This window comes from Takifugu flavidus, chromosome 13 (assembly GCF_003711565.1).
Source record: "Takifugu flavidus isolate HTHZ2018 chromosome 13, ASM371156v2, whole genome shotgun sequence".
In the NCBI taxonomy this organism is placed as follows: domain Eukaryota; kingdom Metazoa; phylum Chordata; class Actinopteri; order Tetraodontiformes; family Tetraodontidae; genus Takifugu; species Takifugu flavidus.
In genome coordinates this window covers 8,307,442-8,334,079 of record NC_079532.1, presented here as the reverse complement: position 1 = coordinate 8,334,079, position 26,638 = coordinate 8,307,442, and the positions used below count along the sequence as shown (strand labels likewise).

The window sequence follows — 26,638 nt, the reverse complement described above, 5'->3', positions numbered from 1 at the left end:
ACATTAACATTCAATCCACTGGCCTGTAGTCCTTCAATTATTCATCCATCCATGTTACATCACTTGTTTTGAGCCACTGGAGTTCTTCCCCAACACATATGGGGAAAATACGTTTATACGCTGCTGCAAACGGGCTCTGATCCGGTTCTCTGATTGTCTCTTAATTGCTCTCTGGTTTGTGTAAGACTGCTCTGTAATTTATGAGCTTATTGCTTAACTTGAAATGAAAGGCGATGACAAATGCAGTGTTTGGCGGCGGTTATGACCTTTCACTTAAATCAATATAAATGGTTGTTTATTCGAGATCATGGAATTATGTTTGCAGAATAACTGCATTAGCCGAGGGGGAGTTCGATGTGAAGGACGCGTGTTGGGGCTAATGCTACGCTAGGTTTTTCTGCAGTCACAGAGGCTGTTTTATGTCAAATGTGCCGTATAGAAGCACATTATAATAGCACAGTTATTCATTACAGGATGATCTCATGATGTCTGATTGCTTTTTAAAGCACCTGAACCGGTCGTCTATAACCACCACTGTCCAGCGTTACGAGCATTAATAATGAATTAGATTCGCGTTCATAACATTAAAATGACTCACAGACATGGGTTTTGCAGAAAGTGTTGCAAATTGTAAAATTTGTGTCAGGGGAGGGGAGAGGTGATTAAACGGTGATTATGGTTTTCATTTATTGGGACGTGGCGGTAAACGGTAACCTTTTGGGTAAATGAATAAGAGGCCTCGTTAAAACGGCTTCCAGATGATGTAATCTGTGCTTGTACATAAACAAGTAAATTGATTATTCTATGCTCTGCTAGTCTGACACGGCGCTCCTCCTGTGACAGGGGCTTTATGAGCCCGAGTAATCGGCGGCGGTCCTCCGGGGCTCCGGTTACGGCTCTCCCTGAGGCCCTCGCTCCCCGTGGCCCCCACACACAGGCTGACATCACTGGGGGGGGAGGGGGAGAAGGGGAGGGGTAGATAGGGCCAAGGCAGAAAAGAGTCAAATTAAGAGCATTCGTAGATAAAGCATGCGTCGAGGGAGGCAGATAAGCAAAAAGGCCACATGATAAATTCATTTCGGTGTTTTTATTGTGCCCGTCAATGCGCGGCTGCACCCAGCAGGTGCACGCTGCTGCTCGTGCACAGCTGGGATATGGTCACACATTCAGGGCCAATCTTTTATTTAAACAGGATCCAGGGAGTTTGTCAGACTCCTAATTGGAGTTTTGATTGACTTTTAAACAATTTGCATGAGCTGACGCGCTGGAATTCCCCTGAAAGTGACTTTAATCGAGCCCAGAGACGCACGAGTGTTTGCGGAGGGGGTTGCAAGGGAACCTCCCATGATGCTCTCTTGAAAATGGGATTTTAGTAAACGCTGCTATTTTAGACTCATTTACAGCCCCGATGTCCAGGAAGTAAATTGGATAACAGCAAAAACATCCAGATTCATTTATCCGCCTGAGAAGGGAAGCGTGGGGCTAACTGGTCCACTCTGGCATCAGCGCTTGGGTGGTGGGAGCGGCGCCGTTTGTGACTGCGAGTTTCCCGGAATTACGGCGCGGCCCCCGGCGAGCGAGATAGCTGGTGGGTGGTGATGAAACCGAGCGTAGACGTTGGGATGCATCGGGTCGGGTTGTGTGTGACATGCTCGGGAATGGGTGCGGGGCGGGGGGGGGGGGGGGATGGCAGGGATGGTGGGTTTCTGGATGGGGTGGGGGGGGCTTTCTTTCCCGCGTCTCTCTCCAGCCTTGAAGCGGAGTGTCTTCCCTCCCCTCTCCCCCTCTCTTCGACCTGCTGGCCCTCGGTCAGGTAACAAAACAGGATAGTATCACAGGACGGTGAAACCCAAAGTGGCCCCGCCTGCCTCCATATGTCTGCTCATGTGAGTGTGTGTGTGAGGCGCTCACCCGTACCTGTCATATATCCTAAATACCTTCTTTGTTGTCTGTGTTTGCCTGTTTGCTGCACCCCTCCCAACACACACTTCCCTTCACGCCCACTCCCAATAACCTCTCATCACACACTCCAAACCCCCATACGTACGGTCTGTGTTGCTGGAGCCGTTGCCATGCCAACAGCCCACTTTCCCTAGGTGGGAAAGGATCTGATCCGAGTCCACTCTGCCTCCTTCTGGAAACGGTGGACAACTGCAGGCTTAAAAGCAGCTATTTCCTGATCAAAACCTGCCCAAAGAGCTTTAAAAGCGAAGCGTTGGCACCAAAACGGAGCCGCCGGATTCCAACCATCTGCCACGAGCATTGCTGCTATTTTAAGTCTTTAATTAATAAATAAAAACTCCCTGAGTTATTTTTTTCTGATTGGATTGGTAATTTTCTGTGGCGGAAGCCGCCTAGAGCAGCGCACCACCCTGAGGTGCTGCAGGGCTCCGCAGCTCTTTACCTGAGAACGCTCTGAAGCCCTGAATGGTGCACGAAGGAGAATGAATAATTGAAGACGTCCCCCCCCCCTTACTGGTAATTGTGAGGAGGTGGAGGAGGGAGCTGCTTCCAGGCCTTCCAGCCTTTCTCCGTGCTTCAGAGCTCTTTTTGAGTTCCATCAAGTCTCACACGCTGTTTGCCTGCGATTTAAAAAAAAGAAGGAAACAGACGCCTGGAAATGAAATCACCTCCCTTGGCAACTAACACAACTAACACCAACTGATGAATATTCTCGTCCCCTCTCGAAACAGCTCCAGTTCCTCGCTGGTTGAAGTGATTGTTTGCTTGTTACGTTTGCCTGCTTTTTCCGTCTGTCTATTTGTCAGTACACCCCCCCCCCACACCTCCCCAGTTCTGTCTATGTCTTCTGCAAAAAAAAACCAACAAATGTACACATTTTTGCATTCAGTGTCAATTCTCCATTCAAATTTGCAGTTTAGAGCACTCAAGAAAAAGGCAAAAAAAAAAAAACGAGCAAACAAAAATGAGCAAACGCTGAAAGAAGCTTTCTCTCTGCTGGCCAGACAGACAGACAGACGTTCTCTGGGCTCCTTGTTCCAGCCTGACTGAGGCATTGAGTGACCTCTACTTGCATATATCCCATATGCACATGTAGCCAATGCCAGTTTGCGCTTTGGGCCCCCCCCGACCCCCCTCCTTTTCCCCAGCCCCCACTTTTAGAGTGTTGCTAAATGGTCAGAAAATCCGACTAGTTGACTCTCAGCTGACTGTTGATCCTCCATTTCTACCAACAGCCTCTTTTGTGACACTCTAAATGTGCATTTCCCACCTTCTTTCTCCTCGTCCCCTTTTTGTGTTTTAACCAGACTCATATTTTAGTCCGACGCATCTCCTCCATGCTCCTTCATTAGGTGTCTCCTCACAAAGAGCATTTCTCTGTTGGCGGTGATCAATTGTATTTATTGTCTCTTTCTTTCCTTCTTTGTGCTCTCTCTCCCTTTAGCATGTCGTTTGTCTCCTGTTAGATAACCTGTGTGTGCGTAGCTCTTTAATTTCCTTTTCTCTCTCTTTCTTTTGGATATTCCTCTGACTGACCGAACTAAGCCTCTCTTGTGTTTCCAGGCTTTCCTTTCTTCCTTTCTTCCCTCTCTTTTCTTGCAGCTCTACTTTTTCTCTCTAACGTGCTGGTGTTTGTAACGATCTCGCTCTGTTCCTATTTTCTTTTTTTGTGACCTCTCTGTTCATGCTATTAATACTTGCTATCTCTTCTTACACAGATAAATAATTTCAGCTAGCTTTTTCTCTTTTCTTACATCACTTGTTGAACTCTTCTCTCCAGCTTTTATGATTTTTATCTGTTCTGTTTGTGTTTGTCTGCATTCTTTCTGCGTCCGCTCGTCTCTTTTCGATCTCTTTGTGTTTCTCCTCCTCTTCTTCCTCTCCTTCACTATTTACAGTTCTTTTATTGCCTAACAGTGTTTCAGTGTTTGGCCGCTCCATTGTGCCTTGACCAGTCATCTATGGAGTGCTGTTCGTCCAATGAGTCACATCACATTGGCCCTGGACTTTGTATTTTCTGTCTTCCTTTGTTCTCATAAGATTAGTTCTGTTAATCGTTCCGTTATTTTGAATTCTCTGTGACTCTTCTTCCTCTCACGATGTATGAACATGGAGGTATTTTCTCCCACAATGCTTGTCCCTCTTTAACTTTTATGTTTTTTAACTCTCCTTGTGTGAAGAAACTAAAATCACTCTCTAACATTTTGTATTAACTCTGCCATGGGAGATCTCTGCTCTGCTTGAATTAATATTTTGTGTTTCAATGCCGTTTATTCATAAACTCACTCGTTACAAATGTCTCCCTGCTCTTCTCTATGTTGTCCTCAGCGACGTTCTGTTGCTGTTTGTCCTTAATCACGTGTGTCCTGTCGGCGTCGAAGGGTTTAACCTACCCTCCGAGGTGTTGCCGGATAATTGGACAGTTTTAAATTCAGCACTTCTGTTTTTGTGTTCTGTTCTGTCTGAAAATCTGTCATGGATGTTTGCCACCCTGGACACATTTATAGTCGTCTCACACTCATCGGACACGGTTCCATCAAACACCTCTCGCCGCATCAAGCGTCCTCAGTTCGAGATCCCACCGTTTCATCTTCAGCAGACTTTATTTTGGCTAGAAAGAGGCCCGGTCCACTCTGAAGGGACATCTATCCCAGCAAACCTGGACCCAAACCATTGTTTCAGTTAGACGGTTTTCACGTGCCAAACAGGTGGAGGTCGGACTCTCCCGTGTGCTCGGCCCCTCTCCTTATTTTTCGGGGGACATCAGTTAGCGTCTCAGCGCGTGTCCACGCCGTTTTCCTTCCAGGTCATCATCTGTGTTTTATTTACAGGGGCAACAAACCGGCTAACAGCCCCAAGGGACAACCCCCTGATGCTGATGGCCACTCCTCTGTGACTGACCTGGCCAACTCTCTCACCGGGGATATGGTGATGGTAAGGTCCTCTGTTCCGCCAGATCTCCCCCAGCGTCCTACAACAGTAGCAGCAAAGGTGCTAAACAAGTAATAAACATTAGCTTCAAACCTTCAGACCTGTGCTCTTTAATTAATATTCCACAAGCTCTAGTTGCTGAAGGTCTGATTGCATCCATTACCGCCCTACAGCATCGGTGGGGATGTTCATAACATTTGAATAATTCCGCACTTTGAGTCTTCGTGCGTTATTATGACCTTTATCCTCGTAGCCAACAGTTGTCTGCCGTAACTCTGCAGCCACTCAAGGTTTTTAACCACCCTGTGATCTTAACTGAAGGTTAATTTGGAAGCGGCTGCAGGGGAATTCTTATCACCCCAACATGTTTCCCTGCCGTTTGGGCTCTTGGCGAAGCTCGTTAATCTCGTTTGGGCCAACAGTTTGAAGCAGCTTCACCATCAGTGCATGAATGATTGACACATTCAGGATATTTTCTCTGTTATTGGAAACTGATGGAGGCTCAGAACCATCACTCTGATCCAGGGTTCAGCGTGGTGACACTGAGGTTAATGGAACAGGTCTGAAATTTTCATGCCTTAAAACGACTTTTGACTGAAGTTTCAACTTTGATTTGATCCAGTCCTAGAAATTAACGCGTCCTTGAGGTGACGGCTGCACTTGACATTGTAGAATTCTGACTCTCTCCAGAACTTTGGTCCGTGAATCAGAACGCCAACTGTGAGCCAGCAGTGATCAGCCGGTATTACCTAATTATTGCTCCTTTGAGAGCCCCAAACGGATGCAAACGCCTCCAACCAGGAAGTAAAACGCGAAACCAGCCGAGCGGAGCGACGGCGCCGATGCTTTTCGTTCTGCACCCGCACCCCTCTGGCTCGGCGACGTGGGACTGCAGCTGCAGACTCATCCTCCAGCTTTGAAGGTCCACGTAACATCACCATAATTGAAAAATAAACACAGGCCGTTTCCCACGGTGGCAGTCGAGCGAGACGATCCATCCAAGGTGACTCACATGCTAAAGTGGGCTCGAGATATTTCACACTTTCCCTGGCTGTCGGCTCTAAAACCCGTATTGACAGAAACTGAGTCGGCGGCAGTTTGTCATTTTCTAAAAGACAGTGCAGCCGAACCAGCGGTTTCAGGCTGCTCTCCGACTGACTGCTGCTCTCAAACCCGGCGCTCGTTGTCAGCTGAGGATCGGTGCACGTCTTATCCAGCCAACCCCCCCCCCCTAAAAGCAAGACTTCTGTCTTTAGAGAGAAAACAATAAAGGACGCTGACAGATGGCGCGGAGATGAAGACGCCAGAAAGACGAGAACGCCAACCTCGAGCTGCGTTCCGTCCCTTCCGTCTTCCTCTGCGGTCTGTCAGACGGTGTCCTTCAAGTGAGCAGCAGTGATACAGCAGTTGGGGGGGGTGGGGAGGGGGGGCAAGGGTGGTCCGAGGCTCTGAGCACCTTCTGGTTCGCTGATTTCGCACTAAATAAGATGCCGTTGTCTTAACACCATGCTGGTCACTGTGCTTTTAAGGTAATTCAGCGCTAACATCTGCACCCCCCCCAGCCATCGTGCACGTGCCCGTGCTGATATTACGGAGCCTGATATTCACGTGAGCGCGCCTGTCACCCCGCAGCTGTCTCCAGGATCTGAGGACGACGACGGCGAAGGGCCCATCAGCGAGAAGCTGGGCCGGATCCAGTTCAGCATAGGCTACAGCTTCCAGAACACCACCCTCACCGTCAAGGTGCTCCGAGGCCAGGAGCTGCCCGCAAAGGATTTCTCCGGGACCTCCGACCCCTTCGTCAAAATCTACCTGCTGCCCGACAAAAAGCACAAGCTGGAGACCAAGGTCAAGCGGAAGAACCTCAACCCGCACTGGAACGAAACCTTCCTGTTCGAGGGTACGTCTCAGTCCGCTGAGCCCGGATCTTCCTCAACAGGGTTTTTATTCTGTTTTTTTTCCTGGCTTCATAATTCTCACACTTTTAATTCGGCGCCTGGACTTAATGATTCCTTTCAGTTAATAACAAAATATTAATGGCGTTCATTCACGCAGGCGCCAGCACCGTGGCGCCGTCGGCGTTAATGCAGAAATAATTACAACCCACAGAAAACCTCATTTACATCATTTACATCTACAGCGACTTTTGCTCTCATTATTGGTAATAAAGATAATCAATGGCTTATTTTTGTGATTCGATTTGCAGTTTCTCCCCAGGTTTTTAAGAGAAACCAGCTAATGAGCTGTCACATAATGAGCGCCGCGCTCAGACTTCAGCATCGCATCTGTCTTATATTCTAGATGATGTCTCAGAAATAGCCGGAGGTGTTGAAACGTGAATGAATTTGGTCTTCAGGACTCTTCCTCACGTGTGCCGAAGGGTCCTGCAGTTGATGAAATGCCCTTTGGCCTTTTGCCCCAGTCATGTCCACCATGATGGGTGAAGATGACTCTGCCCTCTGTGTGCTCTCAGGAATATGGTCCCTATTTTCTGGAACTTTTCTCTTCTTTTTTTCAGGCTTTCCTTATGAAAAAGTGAGAGAGCGAACTCTGTACCTTCAGGTGTTGGACTACGATCGCTTCAGCAGAAATGACCCCATTGGAGAGGTGTCAATTCCCCTTAACAAGGTGGAACTGGGCCAGATAAAGACCTTCTGGAAGGAGCTGAAGCCCTGCAGTGATGGCAGCGTAAGAACGGAGCAGATAATTACCCAGCTGTGGTGTCTTGTGTTGGCTTTGCTCTTCACTTTGTGCTTTAAACAAAGTCATAAGTTAAAATGCACGCAGGGGGTCATTACCTCCAAAAAGGGCACCAATAACAGGTCCATAAACATCTCCTTTGAGATGGTTTAAGCTCACTTTTGGGGAGATCTCTTTTGCTTATCGACTACAGGTACAACACTTTACGGTGTGACAGGCCGCAGGAAGAGATCAAAGGTTAAATAACTCACAATTTAACTCTGGAACATGACAGTTCCAGCATGTAGGCTGGTCATTAGGCCTTCAGAAGAGCAGAAGAGGCAGGAATGTTAAAATTACAGACTCATTTAATGTTAATGAGCAATGTGGAGTCTAATACTCCATACTGTTATTCATCCTTGCACTGTGTGTGTGTGTGTGTGTGTGTGCGCGTGTGTGTGTTCGGCAGGGGAGACGAGGAGACCTGCTGGTGTCTCTCTGCTATAATCCCACAGCTAACACCATCACTGTGAACATCATCAAAGCACGCAATCTTAAAGCCATGGATATCGGGGGCACCTCAGGTACAGAACTCTTGTTTACTTAAGTTTTCCTCTCGTTCTCCTTGTATGACCCCCCTTCCCCCCCCCTCCCCATCACACTGGAAACTTCTGTGTTAGCATTTCCTGACCCGTCTGTGCCGAGGACACGGGGGCTGTCTGGCTGGCAGGCTGGGTTGCTCTGTAGATATCAGAGACTCCAAGGTGACATTACGTCAACTATCGCTGCCTCGCTATCTCTGTTTTCTTTCCTGTTCCTTCTCCTTCTGTATATCTAAGATGATCTCCAGCCTGCCGGCCAAATATGTGTCAGCTCAGTCTGGTAAATTGTCTGCCTGCATGCAGCCTCTGCTGCCTTCCCAGAGCGCCCCGCTCGTGGCTCCATTAAACTTCGCCCTGTCATTGTGGGACATCCGACCTCAGATCTTTGTCTCCTGCGAACTGCTGCAGATCCATACGTGAAGGTGTGGCTGATGCACAAAGACAAGCGCGTGGAGAAGAAGAAGACGGTGACGATGAAGCGCTGTCTCAACCCCGTCTTCAACGAGTCCTTCCCGTTTGACGTGCCCGCCCATGTGCTGAGGGAGACCACCATCATCATCACCGTCATGGACAAAGACAGGCTCAGCCGCAACGACGTCATCGGAAAGGCAAGTCCCAACATCCCCAACCGGAGATTTTCCCCCTTGAAGCATCTCTGGAGGGTTCAGATGGCAGCAGAAACACTTGTTTGATTGTTTCCCCTCTTTCAGATCTACCTATCATGGAAGAGCGGACCGGGGGAGGTGAAGCACTGGAAAGACATGCTCGCCCGGCCGCGCACTAACGTCGCCCAGTGGCACGCCCTCAAGGCCTGATCAGCCCCCAGCTCCCTCCGTGTTCCCATCCTTCCTTCCCCTTCCTCCTCCCATCCTTATGCACAAGACTGACTTGCTGCCAGGCTGCGAAACACGGGTACAATTAGCCATCTGCTCTCTTAAACCTTTAAAATCTTTTCTTTTTCCTGCCATACTCCTCTCTTCCCCTTCATCCCGTCGTGTCTTATCTTTCTGTGCCCCCCCCCCCCACGCCATCTCTCTGACTGTCTGTATGTCACTCTGCCTCCTTGGTTCAGAGCTGCGCGGCAGCTCCTGATGCATTTAAGGTGCCAGTCCCCTGGGATCACAGTTTTGAGTAACAGTCTAATCTCATATAATCCTAATATGGCTATTTAAGGTAAACAACACTACTGTACGTACATGTACATAATAATGTATTTGATGTATAGATCGGTTGGCAACACACGTCTGGACTGCTGCGGTATCTTTTCCATCGCCTGTCTTCTCTTTCCCCGTCTCTGCTGTCTGCATCTGTGGCCCCGTCCTTATCGTCTGTCTCAAGTGTATCACATCCTCTCTCCATTCCAGCCCCCCCCCCCTCCACCCAAGAGTGGTTTAATGTTCAGCTGAAGTTGTCAAAAGCGATCGATGCTCGGTGTGTGATGATCCCAGCTGACCTCCAGATGGAACTGTTGATACCGCTCTCTCTTCTCCCCCCCCCCCCCCATCTTCTTCCTCCTTTCTCTTCCTCCGGCACAATATTAGTGGACTCTTCTTTCTGGACCCTTCCCCTCGCGCTCCCTTTGTCGTCCGTGTGCTGTGGGTGCCGTGCTGTAGCTCCAACAAAAATAGAGATGAAAAAAAAAAACCATAAAAAGATGAATAAACAAACTGGACTTTCCGACACTGGGAAAGCAAGAACAAAACGAACTTGTGAAATGGATCACTCCTGATTTTTCCAGACAAAAGGCTCCGATGGGAGGGAGAAAAAAGAAGATGAAGGATGAAGACACCCCAAAAATGATACGATGATGTCATTTTCACAGCCTCACCCACTATGGAAAACCAATTTTCAAATCTTCCAATGTAAAGTAGTGCACATGCATTTGATATTGTGTGCACCCTTCTTCTCTTTAGTGATGAATCTTTGTGCGGCCCTGTGTCTTTTGTGTGCAGGTGGGGGTTGATCAGCATCACTGAGTATGTACCTGTTGCCGTGTGTGTGAGGGTGTGTGTACACAGGCGCCACACATTTTAAACTGGACAGAAATCTTCTCTTTTCTCTTTCTGGTCTTGTGCTCTTGTTGCTCTTCTTACTGCCATTGTTTCCCCATCCTCCTTGACCAGCGGGGAGATCTATCTGCACTTTTTTGAAAAATGTAACAACAATAATGGCGACGGTAGTTTTGATGCTAACTGTAGTCATGGTGAAAACAAAGGGAGGAGTATCTGAAAGGGGGAGCATCAGCTGGGGAGAGGAGGAGGTCCACGCTGGGATTCCAGGGTTTCGGAGATGAACTGGAGGACGAGGAGGGTGGATGCAGGGCTCTCATCCCCTTATTTGTCCTCTTTTTATGTTCCTTTATAGTTCACCTCATGTGTCAGGGACCAGACTCCTGCTGGCAGGCTGCGGGTGTCACAAATGTCAGGCGTGCATGGAAAGATGCAACTTGTCCTCCCGTCACGGGAGGCCGGTCAGGCCAACTGTGCTATTACACACTGCAGGAGAGTCCTGGGCGCAGCAGCGCAGACCTTATGACTCTCAAACCGACTCCAAAGCAACAAAGATGATAACAAGACTGATTTTTGCTCTTTTCTTCCCCCGCTCCTTTGTTGCTGACATTCTAATCTATACTGGTGAGCTATCGCAGTAGCAGAAGAGACATTATCTCATCCCTGAGTGCCTGAGAGCACTAAAGAGTCTGCTGGTAGCGGCCCCACATTCACAGGCTCTCGGTTCAGCTTGATATTTGCAGAACATAAATAAACAGTCTGCGCGCTGCAGCAGCCATTAAGAGCTGCTCGCAGACTCTTTGCTGCGCTCTGTTGTAACTCTCCCCTCTTTTGAAGTCTGACAGAAGTCCTGAAGCTTAAAGATGGTCAGCCCGGAGCCTTCCGCCGTGGTGTGAGACTTGGTGCTGGCTCTTCTCCACTCATCCAGGCCAGCACCTCTCGGAACAATTGGCCAGAAAGGAAGCCTCTGTTTTGACAGCCACCGCTGGCATTGCCACAGCACATTACACCTCTATTAGGTGGTCAGAAGGGAGCAGCGTCTCCGTCCCTGCGGCGGGGGCAGGGAGCGTTGGCGGAGATGAGACCGAGTCGACGCAGACCATCGAGTGACTTGTTACCACGACACAGATGGCTGCGGATAAAGTCGAACCGATCGGAGTTCGGCAGGAGTGTGAATATTCATGAATCGGTCCCAGTTTCGTCCACCATCAATTGTTGCCGGGTGAAATCGCCGTGCGTCAGGGTCCACGCTGCTTCGTCATCCGCGACCCTGCAAACTGGCAGATAGGCTCTTATTTTTAGTAACGTGATGCAGCAGATCCTCCAAGGTTGGCTGGAGGGCAGCAGGGTCAGGTTGTGCTTTTTAATAACTGCAGCCTGATGTGATTAGCCAGCATCGCTGTGCTTTGTGCAAAGGCAGGATATAAATGTGCATTCAAATGCAAAATGTCTTCTTTCAGAAGGACATTATGGGGCTATTCTGCCACTCGAGTTGACACTGTGAGGGAGATGATTGGACGGACATTTTGAATTATGACCAGGCAAATGGGTCTCTGGCGGTGAGTGTTGCAGAATCATGGAAGGATGCGTTTGCTCATTTTTGTGCTTGTACGTTTGTGGCCCGATCTGCTGCCTTCCTGCTGTTCATGCCGCACTTGTGTCAGTCAGGAGATGAGAAAACTGACTTTCACAGAGGGAGATGGAGTGCGACTTGATTCTTGCTGAACCACAGTTACTTTGCCTGGAGTCCTCCCGGATGGCTGAAGGAGAAGGCAGGAACATTTGGCGCTGCCAGGAACCAATGATACACACAGGCAAAACAGCCTCCAACCAAATAGTCCAAACAAAAGCTTATTTTTAAACGGAGCGTGTGCGACTCGGTGGCATGTGATTCACGAGAGCAGCCCCTCTTACCTCACAAAACCAACCGAGTGTAGCGACCATGCTAATTTTCAAAGTAAACACAGACGAGTGTAGTTTGCACTTAAGTCAGAATCACCACAAGCAAAAGAAAACGAGTGTGGCTTGTAATGTGCCGGCTGCTCATTAATGTACAGTACAAATACAGTTGAGCGGCGGGGGAAGCCCAACCTGCCTGAATAGCTGCCTGCAGCCCCCCCACCTGCCTACCGACCTGCTCGGCGCTCCCCAGCAGGGAAAATCTTCTTCTAGTGTGAGTGGAGCAGGTTCTTGACACACGTATGACTCTAGTGTGGTCAGGTTTGCATGGAGGGATGATTCATTGCACAGAAGTTATTGGTGCATTTCAGGCCCACATCTCCAAATATATCTCTCTAACGTAGCAGTCGGTGACGTTCAGCACCCCAGGTTGAGAAAAAATCTCTTTATGGAGCTGTGACAGATGCACATGAAGGAATTGGCCTTTATGGCAAGCCAGGATTCATGTAGGCGGCAAAATATGTCAGAAATCCTTCGACTCTTACAGCAATATTTCCTGGAAAATGGGCAAAAATGACTGGTGGTTCGCCGTCTGAGAGATGTCAGCTCTGAAGTTCACGTTTAAAAAGCAGCTTTTCTAAGTGGGAAATGTGTCCTGGTGATGAAACTGTTTTTTTTTTAATGTTAAAGAGGCAGATTCAAAGGAATTCAAGTGTGGTGGCACTGATGCACATTCTCGGGGTTAAGGAAGAACAGGCCCAGTGGGCTGTAATTCATCCCAGTTTATTTAGGAAGCTGCACACTCCATAAAATAACAGCAAGACCCAACATTATGTCCCGTCACTGCCAGCTCTCAAACTGCAGCACCATTAAAATTTATGGCCTGCTCTGAGCCAAACGGCATAAAGGAGAAAGCAATTTTCAAATCCAACTTTTATTACACTGCCACCTGTCTGCCATTTGGAAATGTATTGCTTTTTGTTGGCACCGGCGCTGGCAGCACTGACCTTCAACTACCCCGAGCTCATGAATACAGAACGGCGGTGACGCAGGAGGAGGCCACGCCGTCTCTGTCTCCCAGCGTGGCGTCACTGGCTGGCAAAGCCGACCCCGGACTTCATTTCAAACTTCACGGCAGACCAAAAGTTTTCAGCGGTCTTTATTTACCTTTTCGTTGAAAACTAAATAAAAAGCCAGCCTTGGGTCTTCCGTTAAAACGGGAATAAATCACGCCGTCCTCTCGGGGTCGTATTTCTCCAACATTTGTTGAGATTTATGATAATAAACAATATTTTTGCATTTAGGCTAGGCGTAAGGTTCTAAACTCATATTTTACGCAGGCGGAGCTGCTAACGGTCCTCAAGCTAATTACGAAAAACTGAAAGAAATGCTGCAGTTTGCAGATGTTTACAGTCGGTGCTTAAGAGATCATTCTTAATTCTGTGCTTATTAAAATAGGAGGGAAGGAAGAAATGCAGACGAGCCAAACTCTAGTTTATTGACATTGTCGCTTAAGTAGCAGCAAAAGTTTTCTAATCTCAACTTACTGGAACAAAGCAAAAGTCAACGTTGTGCAGAACAGCCGCCAGCAGACTTGCTAAACGAGTCCGATAACACGACTGGGCCCGGGGGGAAAGTAAACGCTGCTCAACGTTAGCCCAACATTTATTTTGAGGCAAAAGTTGAAAAGCAAGAGGGCAGATTTTGCCCGACTCGCATCTTCGGGCGACGAGCAGAAGCAAAAACAAGCCATCAACGCTTAAAATCAGCTCCGAAGCTCAGTAACAATGACAGATTCACCGCTCGGAACCAGCTGGAGCCTCCGAAAACACCAAATAAAAGTCTGGTGCAAAGGTGGTTTGACACTTTGGTCACCTGGATGTAAAAAAAAAGCCACTTTGGCCACATTCAAAGTCCGAATCTATCGATTCCAGCACTCATCTGCTCCATCTTCAGACCAACAAAGGTGTGATGAAGTTCCCACGACATTGACCTTGAACGGCCCCGGCAGAACCCCGCCGACCTGCTGATCCGAGCCCGGACGGAGGGAGGGACGACATCCATCTTTAGACTTTCCCTGGGACGTTTATCCGCGGGCGTGTCCCGTCACCTAAATTCATCACTGTCACCCGCAGCCTCCCTCCTCCGTTTGCTTTCTAAATAACTAAAAGCTTTATTGGCTGAACGGGTCGCACCTGTTTGCCAAGGGATTAGCACAATATTGTGAGCGCGGCGGTGCTGTTTGTCCTTGTCACGCCCTCGTCCCCTCTCGTAGGACGCGTTGTTTTCCGGGGTGGATCCGCGTCCACGGATGCGTCGGGCTGCTGCAGGCCTGTGGCGTCTCCTCCGCCTGGAGGACTCATGCTGTCTTTACTCTAACGAAGCATGTTGTGACGACTCGGCCCGCCCAGGAGTCTGTCCCGGGCTGTCTGCCGTCTCCCCCTGCTCAGACGGACCCTCTCCTCCCCCTCCTCCCCCTTTTAATTGATTTAAGCGTCCGGCCCGAGCCGCGATGTGACTCCTCCCAGTCAGGGTTAAAGTACGCTAAGTTGTGTGAACTGTAACAAAATGAAGGTGAAAAACGGTAACGAATAATAACCTTTATTTTTTCCTTTGCGTTGGCATTTGACCGTCGATCAGTGTGTGTGTATGTGTGTGCTCGGTGTTCTTGTGTTTGGTTTTCATTTCTTTGACAACGTGACAAGTGAATCCTTCCGTTTTTGAGAACTTTATGTAAATATCGTCGGTGGATTTAACATTTCTTGTATGCCAAGTTTTCCTTTTGTCAACTCGACGAGGGCGAAAACGCTGATGTTCCTGAGCTCCGGTGGTGATGTGGACGATGCCTAAGCTGATTTCTTTTTTTTTTTTGGTTTTTTCCCGCCCTTCTTGAATAAGGGCTTTTGATGTCCGCTGTATTTTTGTCGGAGGGGTTGTGAGGTCGGCACAGGTGAAACAAACGGGGAGGAGTGGTACCCGACGCATCCTGTACGCACACAGCCGCAACACTGCACACCGGCCTCTCATAAATCAGAGTTATGTGAATGAGAGCGCCTGTAGCCGCTGTTTACTAGGCCATAAAATGCTCCTTGGCTGCTCACCTCCCTGTGGAGTCGGCCTGCCTGGGCCGCCTGGCACTGCGTCTCGCCCTCTGCTTAACGGCTGGGGGATTTACTGTAATGCCATTGTGTAAGACGGGATTGGCCCTGTCCCGACATTGACGGCGACTCCCACATTGAATTTGGAGTCATTGTTGGCATGCTGGAGGCCATACGTTGGAAGGAAAGGGCATGTAGATTTAATAGAATGGAAGGATACGCACCACCCGCCTTTAAAGACCATTAACAAGCTCGTAAGTCCCTCTCTCATTCCCGGTCGGATCATAAAGTTAAGCACAACAGTCTGATGTAAACTCGCCACGTAAACCTCTGTTGTCATAACATTGTTTGCATAAGCCCTTAAACTTCGGCGGGGCAGCCTCCAGGACGAGGGCAGGAGCCACACCAACAGCCATATGGTGGAGCGAGCGGGCGGAGGTTTTTAATTACTCCGAGAAAACGAGGGGAAATGAGACCAAATGTCCAGAATATCCCCGGTGCCTTCTCCCATCATCCTTCGCTTAAAGAAATCAGAAGTGCGGGGCTGCTGTCCGGCCTCTGCGGGTGTCGGCGCACCCACTCCCCAAATCCCAGCGCGCCGGTGCGGACACGCTTCATCGGTTTCACGTTACTTCTTAGGGCCGTCGACGCCACAGACGGGACACGGCGCAGCAGATCCCAGCGGCCGTCAGCAGGAGGGACAGCAGATACACTGATGCCTTCAGCTGTAATCCCATCCTGGAGACGGTCGCGCAGGGAGCACACACACACACACACACACACGAACACACACAGAGTGCATATCGAGGGTTGCTGTCGCAAACGCTGCCATAATCTGTGGGCAATAATAATAATAATAATAATGAATAAGGGATCCCACCTCCCTGCAGTGAAATCCTGCGGCTTTGCGGGATGTCAAAGGTAACACTTCTTCACCCATTTTCTGGACTCACCCCGGCCCACCTCCTCAACAAAGAGTGCTCTAACTTGAGACACACAATTGTGATGTGTACAATCTGATTTAATGTATTTTTGCCAACTTTGTATAGTGTATAAACATCTATAAATATATGAAAAATGACAGTACTGTATAGATTTTAGCTGCCTGGTAAGGTCCATAGCATATACTTGGTAGACTAAAAGAAGAGTAGAACTGTTCAAAAGCCAGTCATTGACAGGATGCTTTCTGTAAAACTGGTGCCACTGGCCATTTTTATAAACTGTAGGTTTTGTTTCTGCTTTATTTTTTTATTCTTGCCAGTGGGATCCAAAGTGTGCGTTCTTTTCACGTTTGTTTGTTTTCGGTGTTTTTTTTATTTTAAAGACACAGCGAGGTTCTGGCAGCCAGGAGAGTGCACTGGAACGCAGACTGGGACCCCGTGTTGTGTGTGTGTGTGTGTGTGTGTGTGCGCGTGCACGCACGTGCTTGAGCGTGTTAGATGTAGTGCTCTCTGTGCAGTGCCTCCCCCCCTCCCTCCCTCCCCCATCTCTTATGTAGTGCGTCATGTGACGCGGTGTGTTCAGGCGCAGGATGACTGTCTGCTGACGCTGGCAGATGCCCCCCTCCTCCTCCTCTTCCTCCTCCTCCTCCTCTCCTCCTCCTCCTCCTCTCTGTCCACTCCACCTCTACGTTTTCCTTCAAGCTCCCACCAAGTATAGATTTCCACTTCCTCCTTCCCCATTTGTAATTTACTCTCATTCTGGAAGGGGGGGGGTGTCCGCGTACACCGGGGGGGTCTAATTTCTCACTAATCCATGCCGCCTCATCTGTCTTCGATCCCTTCGTCCATTAGCTGTCGAGCGCCTGTTTTTTTTAACGCTACAAAGCTCTGTGGACCAGAGAAAGATTTAGCACAAAAACAAAAAGTCGAGCAGATCCATGCTTGGACTCACCTCCATCCCTTCATCTTACTTTTAGCCTTTTCTGTGTTCTCTCTGGAGGGGGGGGGGGCACTGCCAGCTCAGCCCAGCCCAGCTCAGCTCAGCGCTCAGAAACACAAAGCAGCCATATTCAGATGTCAAGCACAGATCTGTGACTTAAATCCACGTTGCGGCGGCTTCACCGCCGCCGGCGTTTGTAGCCAGAGAACAGCCTTAATGTTTGGACCAACTACACAACCAGTGGGATCTGTACATTTGCAGTGGACCCCCCTCCCCCTCCCTGTCCACAGTTATTACTCGGTATCCCCGCGTGTGGCTTGGTTGCTATGTACATATCTGTGTAGTACTTCTGTTGATGTCCCTGTGTTAGCATAGCGATGGGTTCTTACTGGGCGACCCGGGTGACCAGACGCCCCCATCTCCCTCCCCTCGAATACTCGATACATTCCATCTCAAATAAATAGCGCTTCTTGTACATTTTATAAAGAATAAAGGGTGAGAACATTGATTAAAGTCTCGAAAATTCTAGTTGGGTTTGAATGATTTCACGTCATTCTGGGGAAATTTTGCATGTAATGCAAGATAAAAAGTCCGAAATGAGCCTTTAATCGCCTGGGTAATATTATAAATTACAAATCTCAGTTTAGAACAACTGAATTTTTAGGATTCCAGGTATTAGAAAGTGTTTGAACATTGGATCTGATCATTTGCGACGTTCACATTTGATTGGTTTGATGCTACAAAGTGACATGACGACACTCGTTAAGACGGCGTTACCTAATGGATTCTTTTGAGGGAACTTTTCAACACTGCCACAAGCTCCATCTTCCCCCCACGGAGACCGTCACGCCAGCCTCTCCATGCCTCCGTAATCCAACCCCCCCCCCGCGCTGACCTCACCTGGATCTCTGAAAGGTCAGCAGGTCGTAGTCAGCGGCACCGCTGGACTTCAGGGCGATGAGGAGGGCGAGGTGAGCGAGGGGGCGGAGAGCCCTGGGAGGAGGCGAGAGCGCCACGGCCCCGCGGTCTCCTGGGGCAGGAGGGGTGGGGGTCCAGGGCATCCCAAGGTCACGCCCAGTAGGCTTTGGTTTTGCGTTCCATGTTTTCTTTTTTAGCCTCTCCTGTTTTTTGGGCCGAGCGGACTGTGATCTTACCGGCTGATTTTCTTCTGCTCCACCCATCAGTGTTACCGTGTGTGTTGGGTGGACGGAACCATGGAGCTGAGCTCTGAGTTTGTTCCATATTAAAGAATCGTTTTTACTACAACCGTGTCCACACTTTGTCTTCCTCTCTTGGTGTCCGAGGATCAAACACAGCAGCCCAGTGGTCCCAGCCTGGCTAATAAAGAAGCTGCTCCCCTCCGCTGGGACATTAACTTTGTTTTACATCTGCACACATTGACTTTATCTAACGGAGCTCTGGGCTCCGACAGAATGAGACACCGGCGCCACAAAAAAAGTCACAGATACCAGCTCGATCATTAAACTGCAGCGTAAGTGATTAAAAAATACTAATGACACTCTAATTTAACACATTTTCCATTTAGAGGCAACAATTTGCAAAGGCTTTCTGCTTTTTAGAGCAATTAAAAATGCACTCGGCTGTGAGGAGCACATGGTTCAGCACGACGGCGGAGGAATCGCACGGCTACACGCTCCTCTGAAGGGAGCTGACGGATTATGACAGATTGGCTCATTAATTAGCTCCTCCGCTCTTCATACAACTGGCTTGGTTTCTGACATCCCAGCACTCCAGTTCAACAGCTGCGTGCGCCTCAGATTAAACACAATCACAGGCGTGTGGTAATTGCTTCGGTATTCCGAAGCGTTCCAATCAGAACCAGCCTGGAAATGAAACGGAATGCGTTTTCTGTCGCATAATCGATTTCCCACGGAGTCCACCGATGGCCTGTCTCGCACGTGTCCGGGGGAAAATGTCTTGTTTAATGCTCCTCACAGTCTGCGTCTTTGACAGCAGAGATGACTCGAAATGGGGAAAGAAAGAAAAAGGAGACGACACAATTTACTCCGAACCTTTTGTGGCGGATTTGCCTATTAAGCACAGAAGCCAACACAGGAAGCAGGATGGAGATAAAGCCCCAACAGTAAGGCGGTGAAGCGGGGTGAGCCTCCGAGACCCGCAGCACAAAGCGGGGTCTCAATGCCTCGGCTGTCTATTTGGTCTCGCCAGATATTAATTCCATGCTTCTTCCCTGTGGCAGCACATTACCGAAGCAGCAGAGTCGGGAGAGGAGCCCGGCTCCTTCGGGCAGAGGTTCCGTGCATCCCTGATCTGCAGCAGACGGTGGCGTGCTGGCCGAGTGCATCAGCTCAATGGGAGACCCTCGCTGGCGCCGCCTCGGCCTATTTTTAACGACTGAACGCAGGGTTTTTGCTCTTTAAATCCCTTTTCCTGCAGCAGCAGAAGAGGTTCTCTTCATTTTCCAGTTCTAAACGTCAGTATTGTAGAGCTCGAGGGGGGGGGGAGCTTCTGATTTCAATCAGAGTACAGCAGGTGCTGCCACTGCTCAGTTGTGCTCTGCCTCAACTTGTTATCATAAGTGAAATCATCTGGTGTCATCTTTGGAATGGAAATAGACGAGCAATCCATCCATCCATCCGCTCTTTGGTTGCCTTTATAATTAGAAATGCCAAGAAGGTTTGCTTTGTGTTTAAGAGAAAAGAAGCAGGAAATGAGACTGTCACTTTCAATGACGTGTTTCAATGTTTCCCTGTATTTATGGGGTTTTTCTTCTCTCTCTCTCTCCCCGTGAATAAGATAATGAACAGTTGCATGCTCGGAACGACAGCACGTCAAGGAAGAGAGAGACCGGGGAAGTGCTACACAAGCAACAGCTGGATAAAGACGGGCTCCGTGTGCCAGAGGGAGGTAGAAAGAAGCAGGTGATGAGGCAGAGGTGAAGATGTGGAGCGAGTCCAAGCAGATGAGATTGATAGGTGAAGGCATGGAAAGAGGGGAATAGAGGAAAGGTGCGTCAAAACTTACCTATTGCTGAAACAATATAGGAAATCAGGTGGTGTTCGTCCTCAGTGTGCACACGTGTACGCCCACATCTTCCTGCTCACGGCGGGGGACGAAGGCGTGTGTCAGGAATGGTCACTTTTATCAAGATGCCATGCAAATCCAGTCCATCCATCATTTCTTATGTAAGCTTTAGTCTGGCCTGTGCTCGGGTGTCTGCGGCACCACACTGCCACCCAGCGGACAACCGCGGAAACTACAGTCCTCTCGAGACGTTTACGCGTCCTATATGATGCAGGGAAATATTATAAAAATGTGCAAAATTATATAAATATGTAAGTTAACGCTACATAAGGACAACAAAACTATAATCAGGGTGTCTCCTGTGCTGCCTTGAGGCACTTAATCTCCTAGCAACGTTTACCTGAAACACCCTGGAGTTGCAGGTGACCGTCTCACGAGTCTGCTGTTGCTTCTTAAAATTCACATCTGGCGCATCTGTCACGTTTGTTGCTTCTGCTCGTGTTTACAGGCATCAGCTGACCAGTCACACCGTCAGACCCGGCCTCCGTCCCACCACGACAACTGGTCCCGAAGGACAAGGCGTTGCTTTGACTTCAGGGTCAAAGGTGGCTCCCGTAGCTTAAAGCGCTGCAACGGCCCCCTCTGGTGGTAGGCTGCAGTAAAGCAAGGTGGTCAAAGCTTTTTCTCCTTTTTAATGGATGGAATTCTTATGAAAGTGACAGGTGAGCTCGATTCTTCCAGTTTTGCTCCACACATGGCCGTGGCTGATGACTGACTGCTCCTCCGAGCGTGGTTTTATCTCCAGATTCTTGTTATTTGACTCACATGCGTCCCAATTATTCTGGTTCTCTGCCAGACCTCGTTAGGACGCCCAGAGAGCAGCTTCATCACCTGAGGTGTCATCTGCAAACCACCGATGAGACGCCAAAGGTAAACACCCACAGATGGGGAGAAACGTGCGGTTGGGTTTTAAGTAATCCGTCCGAATCAAAGGCTCCCACAGCAACAGGTAAAATAAATGTATGGATTCCAGTTTAAATGAATAATCCACACAATAATTTTATTCCTTTTATTATCTGAGATTTTTAATCTAATCTGTGACCAGAAGGGAAAAAGGTTAAAAGGTTCAGAGCTTCAGCCAATCAAATGTGAGATAAACCTACACCCCCCCCCCCCCCCTATATATAATTTACTACACGGTATTATTTTATACTCTTATACAGTATAAGATCAAACTCCCAATCCTCTTCCTTGGGCCTGGTCCTTCTCAAGGTTCCTTCCTGTTAGAGGGACTTTTTCTGCCACTCTTGGGGGGGGGGGGTCAGACTGGAGACAACCCTGAAGTTTCATGGGACACTGAGGTTACATATAAAACACATACTGGGCATTGAAGTATATAATTTCTGTGTTAGAATTGCATTCAGGCCCAGACTAATATCATGATTTGTGCTTACATCTATACACACATCTATACACGCATCTATACACGCATCTATACACACATCTATACACACATCTATACACACATCTATACACGCATCTATACACACATCTATACACACATCTATACACACATCTATACATGCATCTATACACACATCTATACACACATCTATACACGCATCTATACACACATCTACACACACATCTATACACACATCTATACACACATCTATACACACATCTACACACATCTATACACACATCTATACACACATTTATACACACATCTATACATTGGTTCTGTGCTCGTTTTACAACGTTGTGGGGAGACGCCAGAAGCCGCCGTCCTCTGACCTCCTGAGGGTTTGTCAGACGTTCTAATCAGAAACAAAAAGAAGACAAAAAAAGGACCAAATCTGCTAATTCATGTTCACTTGTAAGGGTTTTAATTAAGTTTCATTAATTTAAATCTACCCAATTAAATGACATATATAGAACATTTTTATCTCAGGGTGACATTTCATCCTTTCTTTCATATAAGAAAATCAGGATTTTCCTCTTAACGTTGCCCAACGTGTGTAAACTAATGAGCAAAAATAATTAAGCTCAAACTGAGTGTGGCCCCCGTTCCCATGGATGTCTGCGGTGCGTCAGCCTCTAACACCACCCTGGGCTGTGGGGGCAGCAGCGGAGCACGGGCCAGGCACATGGTGGGGGGGGGGTCAGGGCTCCCACTGTGGGCCAACGCTCAGAAAAACCAGTTACATCCCAGTCAGATAAACACCAGCCGTCAATGTCCAAACAAAAAGGCTTTAAAAGCTGCTCGGAGCTTCTGCAGACCACCTTTGATTCATTTGTGCAAGAGAAATTCTCATTCAAAGTCTGAAAAGTAACTTTTTCAGGCTAAAATTTGCAACTTTTCAAATTGTAGTGCATATTGTCAACAGAGACTCTAGGAAAGATTAACTTTGGGGTTGTTTTGTAGCACAGTTTCACTTTATTTACAGTCAACCTCGATGCTAAATCACCACATTGATGCATCTGCATGAATTCAAATATTAGTTAATGCTTAGCATCTTTAGCTGATCGCTACTGACAATATTCAACATTTTCACCTCTAAATGTTGCAGAGTCTTTATTCTGGACCTCAAACACCAACGTGATGTGCACACGTGTCATGGACATGCACGCGCATTAACACATTTGTTTCAATAAATAACCAGGGTGGAAAACAAGCAAGAGGAAGACAGAGATTATTCAGTAGCGCTGCTGAACAACAGAGCATCAGCAGTGTGAGTGTGTGTGTGTGTGTGTGTGTGTGGTGTGTGTGTGTGTGTGTGTGTGTGTGTGTGTTAAAGGTGCATCGCCGGTGTGAGGCGTCTGCCGCAGCGCCAGAGTCGAGGCACCGTGCGATGGGGGAGCATTAATATTTCAGCGCCGGGATAAATATTTCACTCCAGAATGAGATGGGAGGAGAGGATACGTGGAGGGAAAGAGGATGGGATTACATACGAGCCCCACATGAATAATTAGTGCGGCGATGAGAGGAGAACACGGGCCGCCCGCTGCGTCTTCAAGGCGGAGGACACGAAAGAGGCCTCGACGGCCCGCGTGCCTGATCCTTTAGTTTATTTCACGTCTTCCCCCCATAGTCTCACTATCTAAACACTGACACCCCCGTCCCCCCCCCCCCCCCAGCTCCTCGTCCTTGCTGCAGACGACACCTGTTTAGCACGTCGTGAAGGTTTTGTTAATCCAAATCCTATGACCACATTTCCATGCGCGCTGGGTTTATGGAAATGGCGGCGCCGCGGGCGGACGGCGTGCTGGCAGGCACATAAAACAGACGGAGACCCCGGAACTGTGGAGGTGCGTCACGCCATGTAAACAGGAGCTGCCGCCGGTTCCCAGTTAGGACCTGTTTTTGCTTAAATGGTGCTGACTTGGTCCGCACTGTTAGTGTTTAATAGAGGAGGACACACACACACACACACACACACACACACGCTCTGACAAAGTCATTTGCAGCTGAATGAGATGTCACAGAAGCTGCAGGTTTACAGTCTCCCCATTTAACGAGATTAGCAGCTCAGCCATGGAGGGCCACCCTGACGTCCCCCCTCCCTGCGGATCATCTCAGCCTCCTGGTCTTCCTGCCCCTCCGGGCTTCCTCCTGCCCCTCCGGGCTTCCTCCTGCCTCTTCGTGGCATCACTCCGGCTCTTCGTACTCGTAGTCCATCCCGTCCCTGTCGTACTCCAGTTCGTACTCGAACGCGTCTCCCTCGCACGTCATCTCCTCCGTCTCGTACTCGGCCTCCTCCTCCTCGTATTCAAGCTCAGCTCCTTCGTACTCGGTTGCTGCCTCCCCCTCCGTATCGGCCTGGAAAGTCGGTGCTGCTCCGTCTGCGTTGTGTTTGTTGCTGCTGTTCTTCAGAATGCCGTGAATCACCGGCTCCTCTCCTGTCGGGGTCACCTCTTCGGCCCGCTGCTCTGCTTCCTGCCGCCGTCTCTCCTTCTCGGCCCTGCGCTCCTCCAGGAACTCCGCGGCGCCTTCTCCCACCACGAGCACCTCCTCGCCCACTCTGGGCGGCTCGTCCACCGGGTTGTGGTCGTAGGAGAAGAGCCGCAGTCCCCGGAGACGCTTCAGGCTGGGAAACTCTGATATCTTGTTGCGGTCGATGTCTAAGATCTCCAAGTTCTCCATGCGCAGCAACACTTTGGGGAAGGTTTCAAAGCGGTTTCCGTACAACCACAATCCCCTCAAGGCCTCCATGCGCCACAGGTCAGAGGGGAGCGTTTTCAGCCGGTTGTCTCCGATCTGGAGGGACTTGAGGTGCGGCAGGTCGTAAAGCTCCCGGGGGAATCTCTGAAAGTAGTTGCTCTCTATCCAAAGGCAGCGCAGACTCTTCAGGTTCTTCAGCTCCGGCGGCAGCATCATCAGCCGGTTGTTGCCCAGGTACAGACGACAGAGGTGGGTAAGCTGGCAGACGGCCGGGGGGACGTCCTCCATCTTGTTGAAGTCCAAGGCGAGGATCCTCAGGCCTTGCAGCTTGGAGATGCCGTCTGGCAGAGTCCGCAGGCTGTTTCCGCACACGTACAGCTTCTCCAGATGCATCAGGCGGCAAACCCGTGGCGGCAAACGCTTGAACCGACGGTAGCTGAGGTCCAACACGGGATCCCCGCTCTCGAGGAGCTCCTCCACCCCGATGGGAAGCTCCACCTCCACCTCCTCTTCCTCTTTTTTCTTCTTTTTGGTGATTTCTGCCTCCTCCTCCTCCTCTTCCTCCTCCTCCTCCTGCAGACCGTCCTCATCCCCTCTGTCTCCCTGACCCTTCCCGGAGGAGTTACCCATGATGGGGCCTGCAGCTCTGGACCGCCGCGTGAGTCAGGTCGGGGTCATGTGATCAGTTTGGTGTCCGTGACAGCAGAACTCTCAGTCTGGGAGCCGCCGTCGCTCCATGGGTGAAAGCATCAGATCCAAACAGCATCATGATGGGGGACAGATGTCATTCAGGGGTCCGTTAAATTAAGCAGTAACAGTAGTAGCAGTAAAAGTAGTAGCAAAATTCCTGCACGTAGATGAGCACCAGCTGGAATTAATGTTCAGTTCTTGCCCTTTCAGTCCTCTTTAACTTCCTGTGGAGCTTTGAGCACCTTGGAGGTCACCTGTTGGTTCTATTAACCTGGGAAATAAAAGTCCGGTGGCAGAAAATCATTTTCCTTCTTTCGGGATAAACCCACACGGCTCAGCGACCCGGCCCGAGGCAAAGAGAGACAGGCGGGTAATGGAAGTGGTTCCGGCAGTTGATGTAGCTGCCCCCCATCAGAGGACGGAGGTCTCCCGCGGTTTAAACACACGCTGGCGAGGGAGGCGGGAGACGGCGCCGACTGACCGGAGTAACTCCTCTCCTGTTGACGGGAAGGTTTACACTGAAGAGCTCTCACTCCTCCCTCTGAAACACTAACAGAGCGGCATCCACATCACATGGTCTGTGTGTGTGTGTGTGTGTGTGTGTGTGTGTGTGTGGTGTGTGTGTGTGTGTGTGTGTGTGTCCAAACTAAATGCCAAGGTCATTATCTGTAGGCAATATTTGCACATTTTGATCACGATAAATGCAGTAATTAAAAGATATTTAATTAGAGTTCAGTTTAAAGTGTGTGATAAGCCGTAAAGTATGTTAAAGTAATAAATACTGACCTCGATGACACTCCTCCACCTTAATAAGCCACAAATTCCCACCACAAATGCAGTGCCAATCACCAGAAAGTGTTTTTTAAAACCTTATTCAAACTGAAATCAATTGAGCGGAACCCATTTTTATTCTGTGACTTTAGTTTCGCATAAGTAACTGGAGACGTTGAATTAAAGCTTAATTCCTCTCAATTACAATAATTCAAGTCTAAACCTGCACGTGAAACCTGGTGACGCAGGGTTTTATTCTTTACTTTTACCCCCCCCACGATGGAGCGAACCAACACCCCAAATTGAAACATCTAAAGTGTCCTTTACTGTACTTTTTTGTGATGGAAAAAACCTGCAGGTTTCCTGAGTGACAGCCTTTTTGTTGGACGTGATATTGAGGAAAAGCCTGGAAAAGCTGCTGGGGTCAGGCGGCAGCGCTTCTGTCAGCCTGATCAGCCCTGGCAGGAGAAAGGGACGAACGGGGAGACAGGCCGCTCCCTGCTTGAGGATAATCCTGTCTGATGTGCTGAAGACTAAAAGAGCTGATTTGCAAATTTCTGCGTCGCATTGAAATGACCGTGAAATGACACAATGGACCGTAAGCAGCGGCAGACACGCAGGCAGAGACGGGGACCTGCGGTGGTGGGTGGAGGTTCTGGCTGGAAGTAAGGGAATTGTTTTAAACCTGCGTCATGTTAAACTTCTGATTAATTATTTCACCTAGAATATTGCTTATATGACGTCACGTGATGAGAGAGAAGTGCTTGGGAACTGTTTCCCACCAGGGTCAAATCAGGGCGGGGGGCTTGTCCGGCGGAGCACATTTGCGCCACCTGCTGGTCAGATGAGGAACTGCGAGAGTTTTTGACACGTCAAAACAAAAACCTAAAGGTCACCCAGAGTAAATGCCACCTGAGTGATAGTCATAAAGTATATTTAAGATTT

The 26,638-nt window shown here is 49.0% G+C and overlaps 2 protein-coding genes across 4 annotated transcripts in view; one reads left to right on the top strand and one right to left on the bottom strand.

Annotated features, from left to right (window-relative positions):
* syt7a (synaptotagmin VIIa) overlaps positions 1-18,327 on the top strand; it is a 58,343-nt gene extending 40,016 nt beyond the window's left edge. For 2 of the 3 annotated variants that reach the window (XM_057051196.1, XM_057051198.1), the window contains 6 exons: positions 4,794-4,896; positions 6,526-6,793; positions 7,412-7,581; positions 8,042-8,156; positions 8,583-8,782; positions 8,885-18,327. In XM_057051196.1, the coding sequence (XP_056907176.1) occupies positions 4,794-4,896; positions 6,526-6,793; positions 7,412-7,581; positions 8,042-8,156; positions 8,583-8,782; positions 8,885-8,989 (961 nt within the window). In that variant the 3' untranslated portion in view covers positions 8,990-18,327. The remainder of the gene's footprint in view (positions 1-4,793; positions 4,897-6,525; positions 6,794-7,411; positions 7,582-8,041; positions 8,157-8,582; positions 8,783-8,884) is intronic. The other variant, XR_008953219.1, reaches the window with a different exon arrangement.
* Positions 18,328-23,655: 5,328 nt separating this feature from the next.
* LOC130535960 (leucine-rich repeat-containing protein 10B) lies at positions 23,656-25,694 on the bottom strand. Its single transcript, XM_057051455.1, has one exon. It carries the CDS (start codon positions 24,860-24,862, stop codon positions 23,720-23,722), a length of 1,143 nt encoding a protein of 380 aa, XP_056907435.1. The 5' UTR covers positions 24,863-25,694; the 3' UTR covers positions 23,656-23,719.
* Positions 25,695-26,638: the final 944 nt, after the last annotated feature.

What these genes read in the sequence shown, in the direction of transcription:
- LOC130535960 (XM_057051455.1), bottom strand. Translation starts at nt 24,862, where the DNA reads ATGGGTAACTCCTCCGGGAAGGGTCAGGGAGACAGAGGGGATGAGGAC.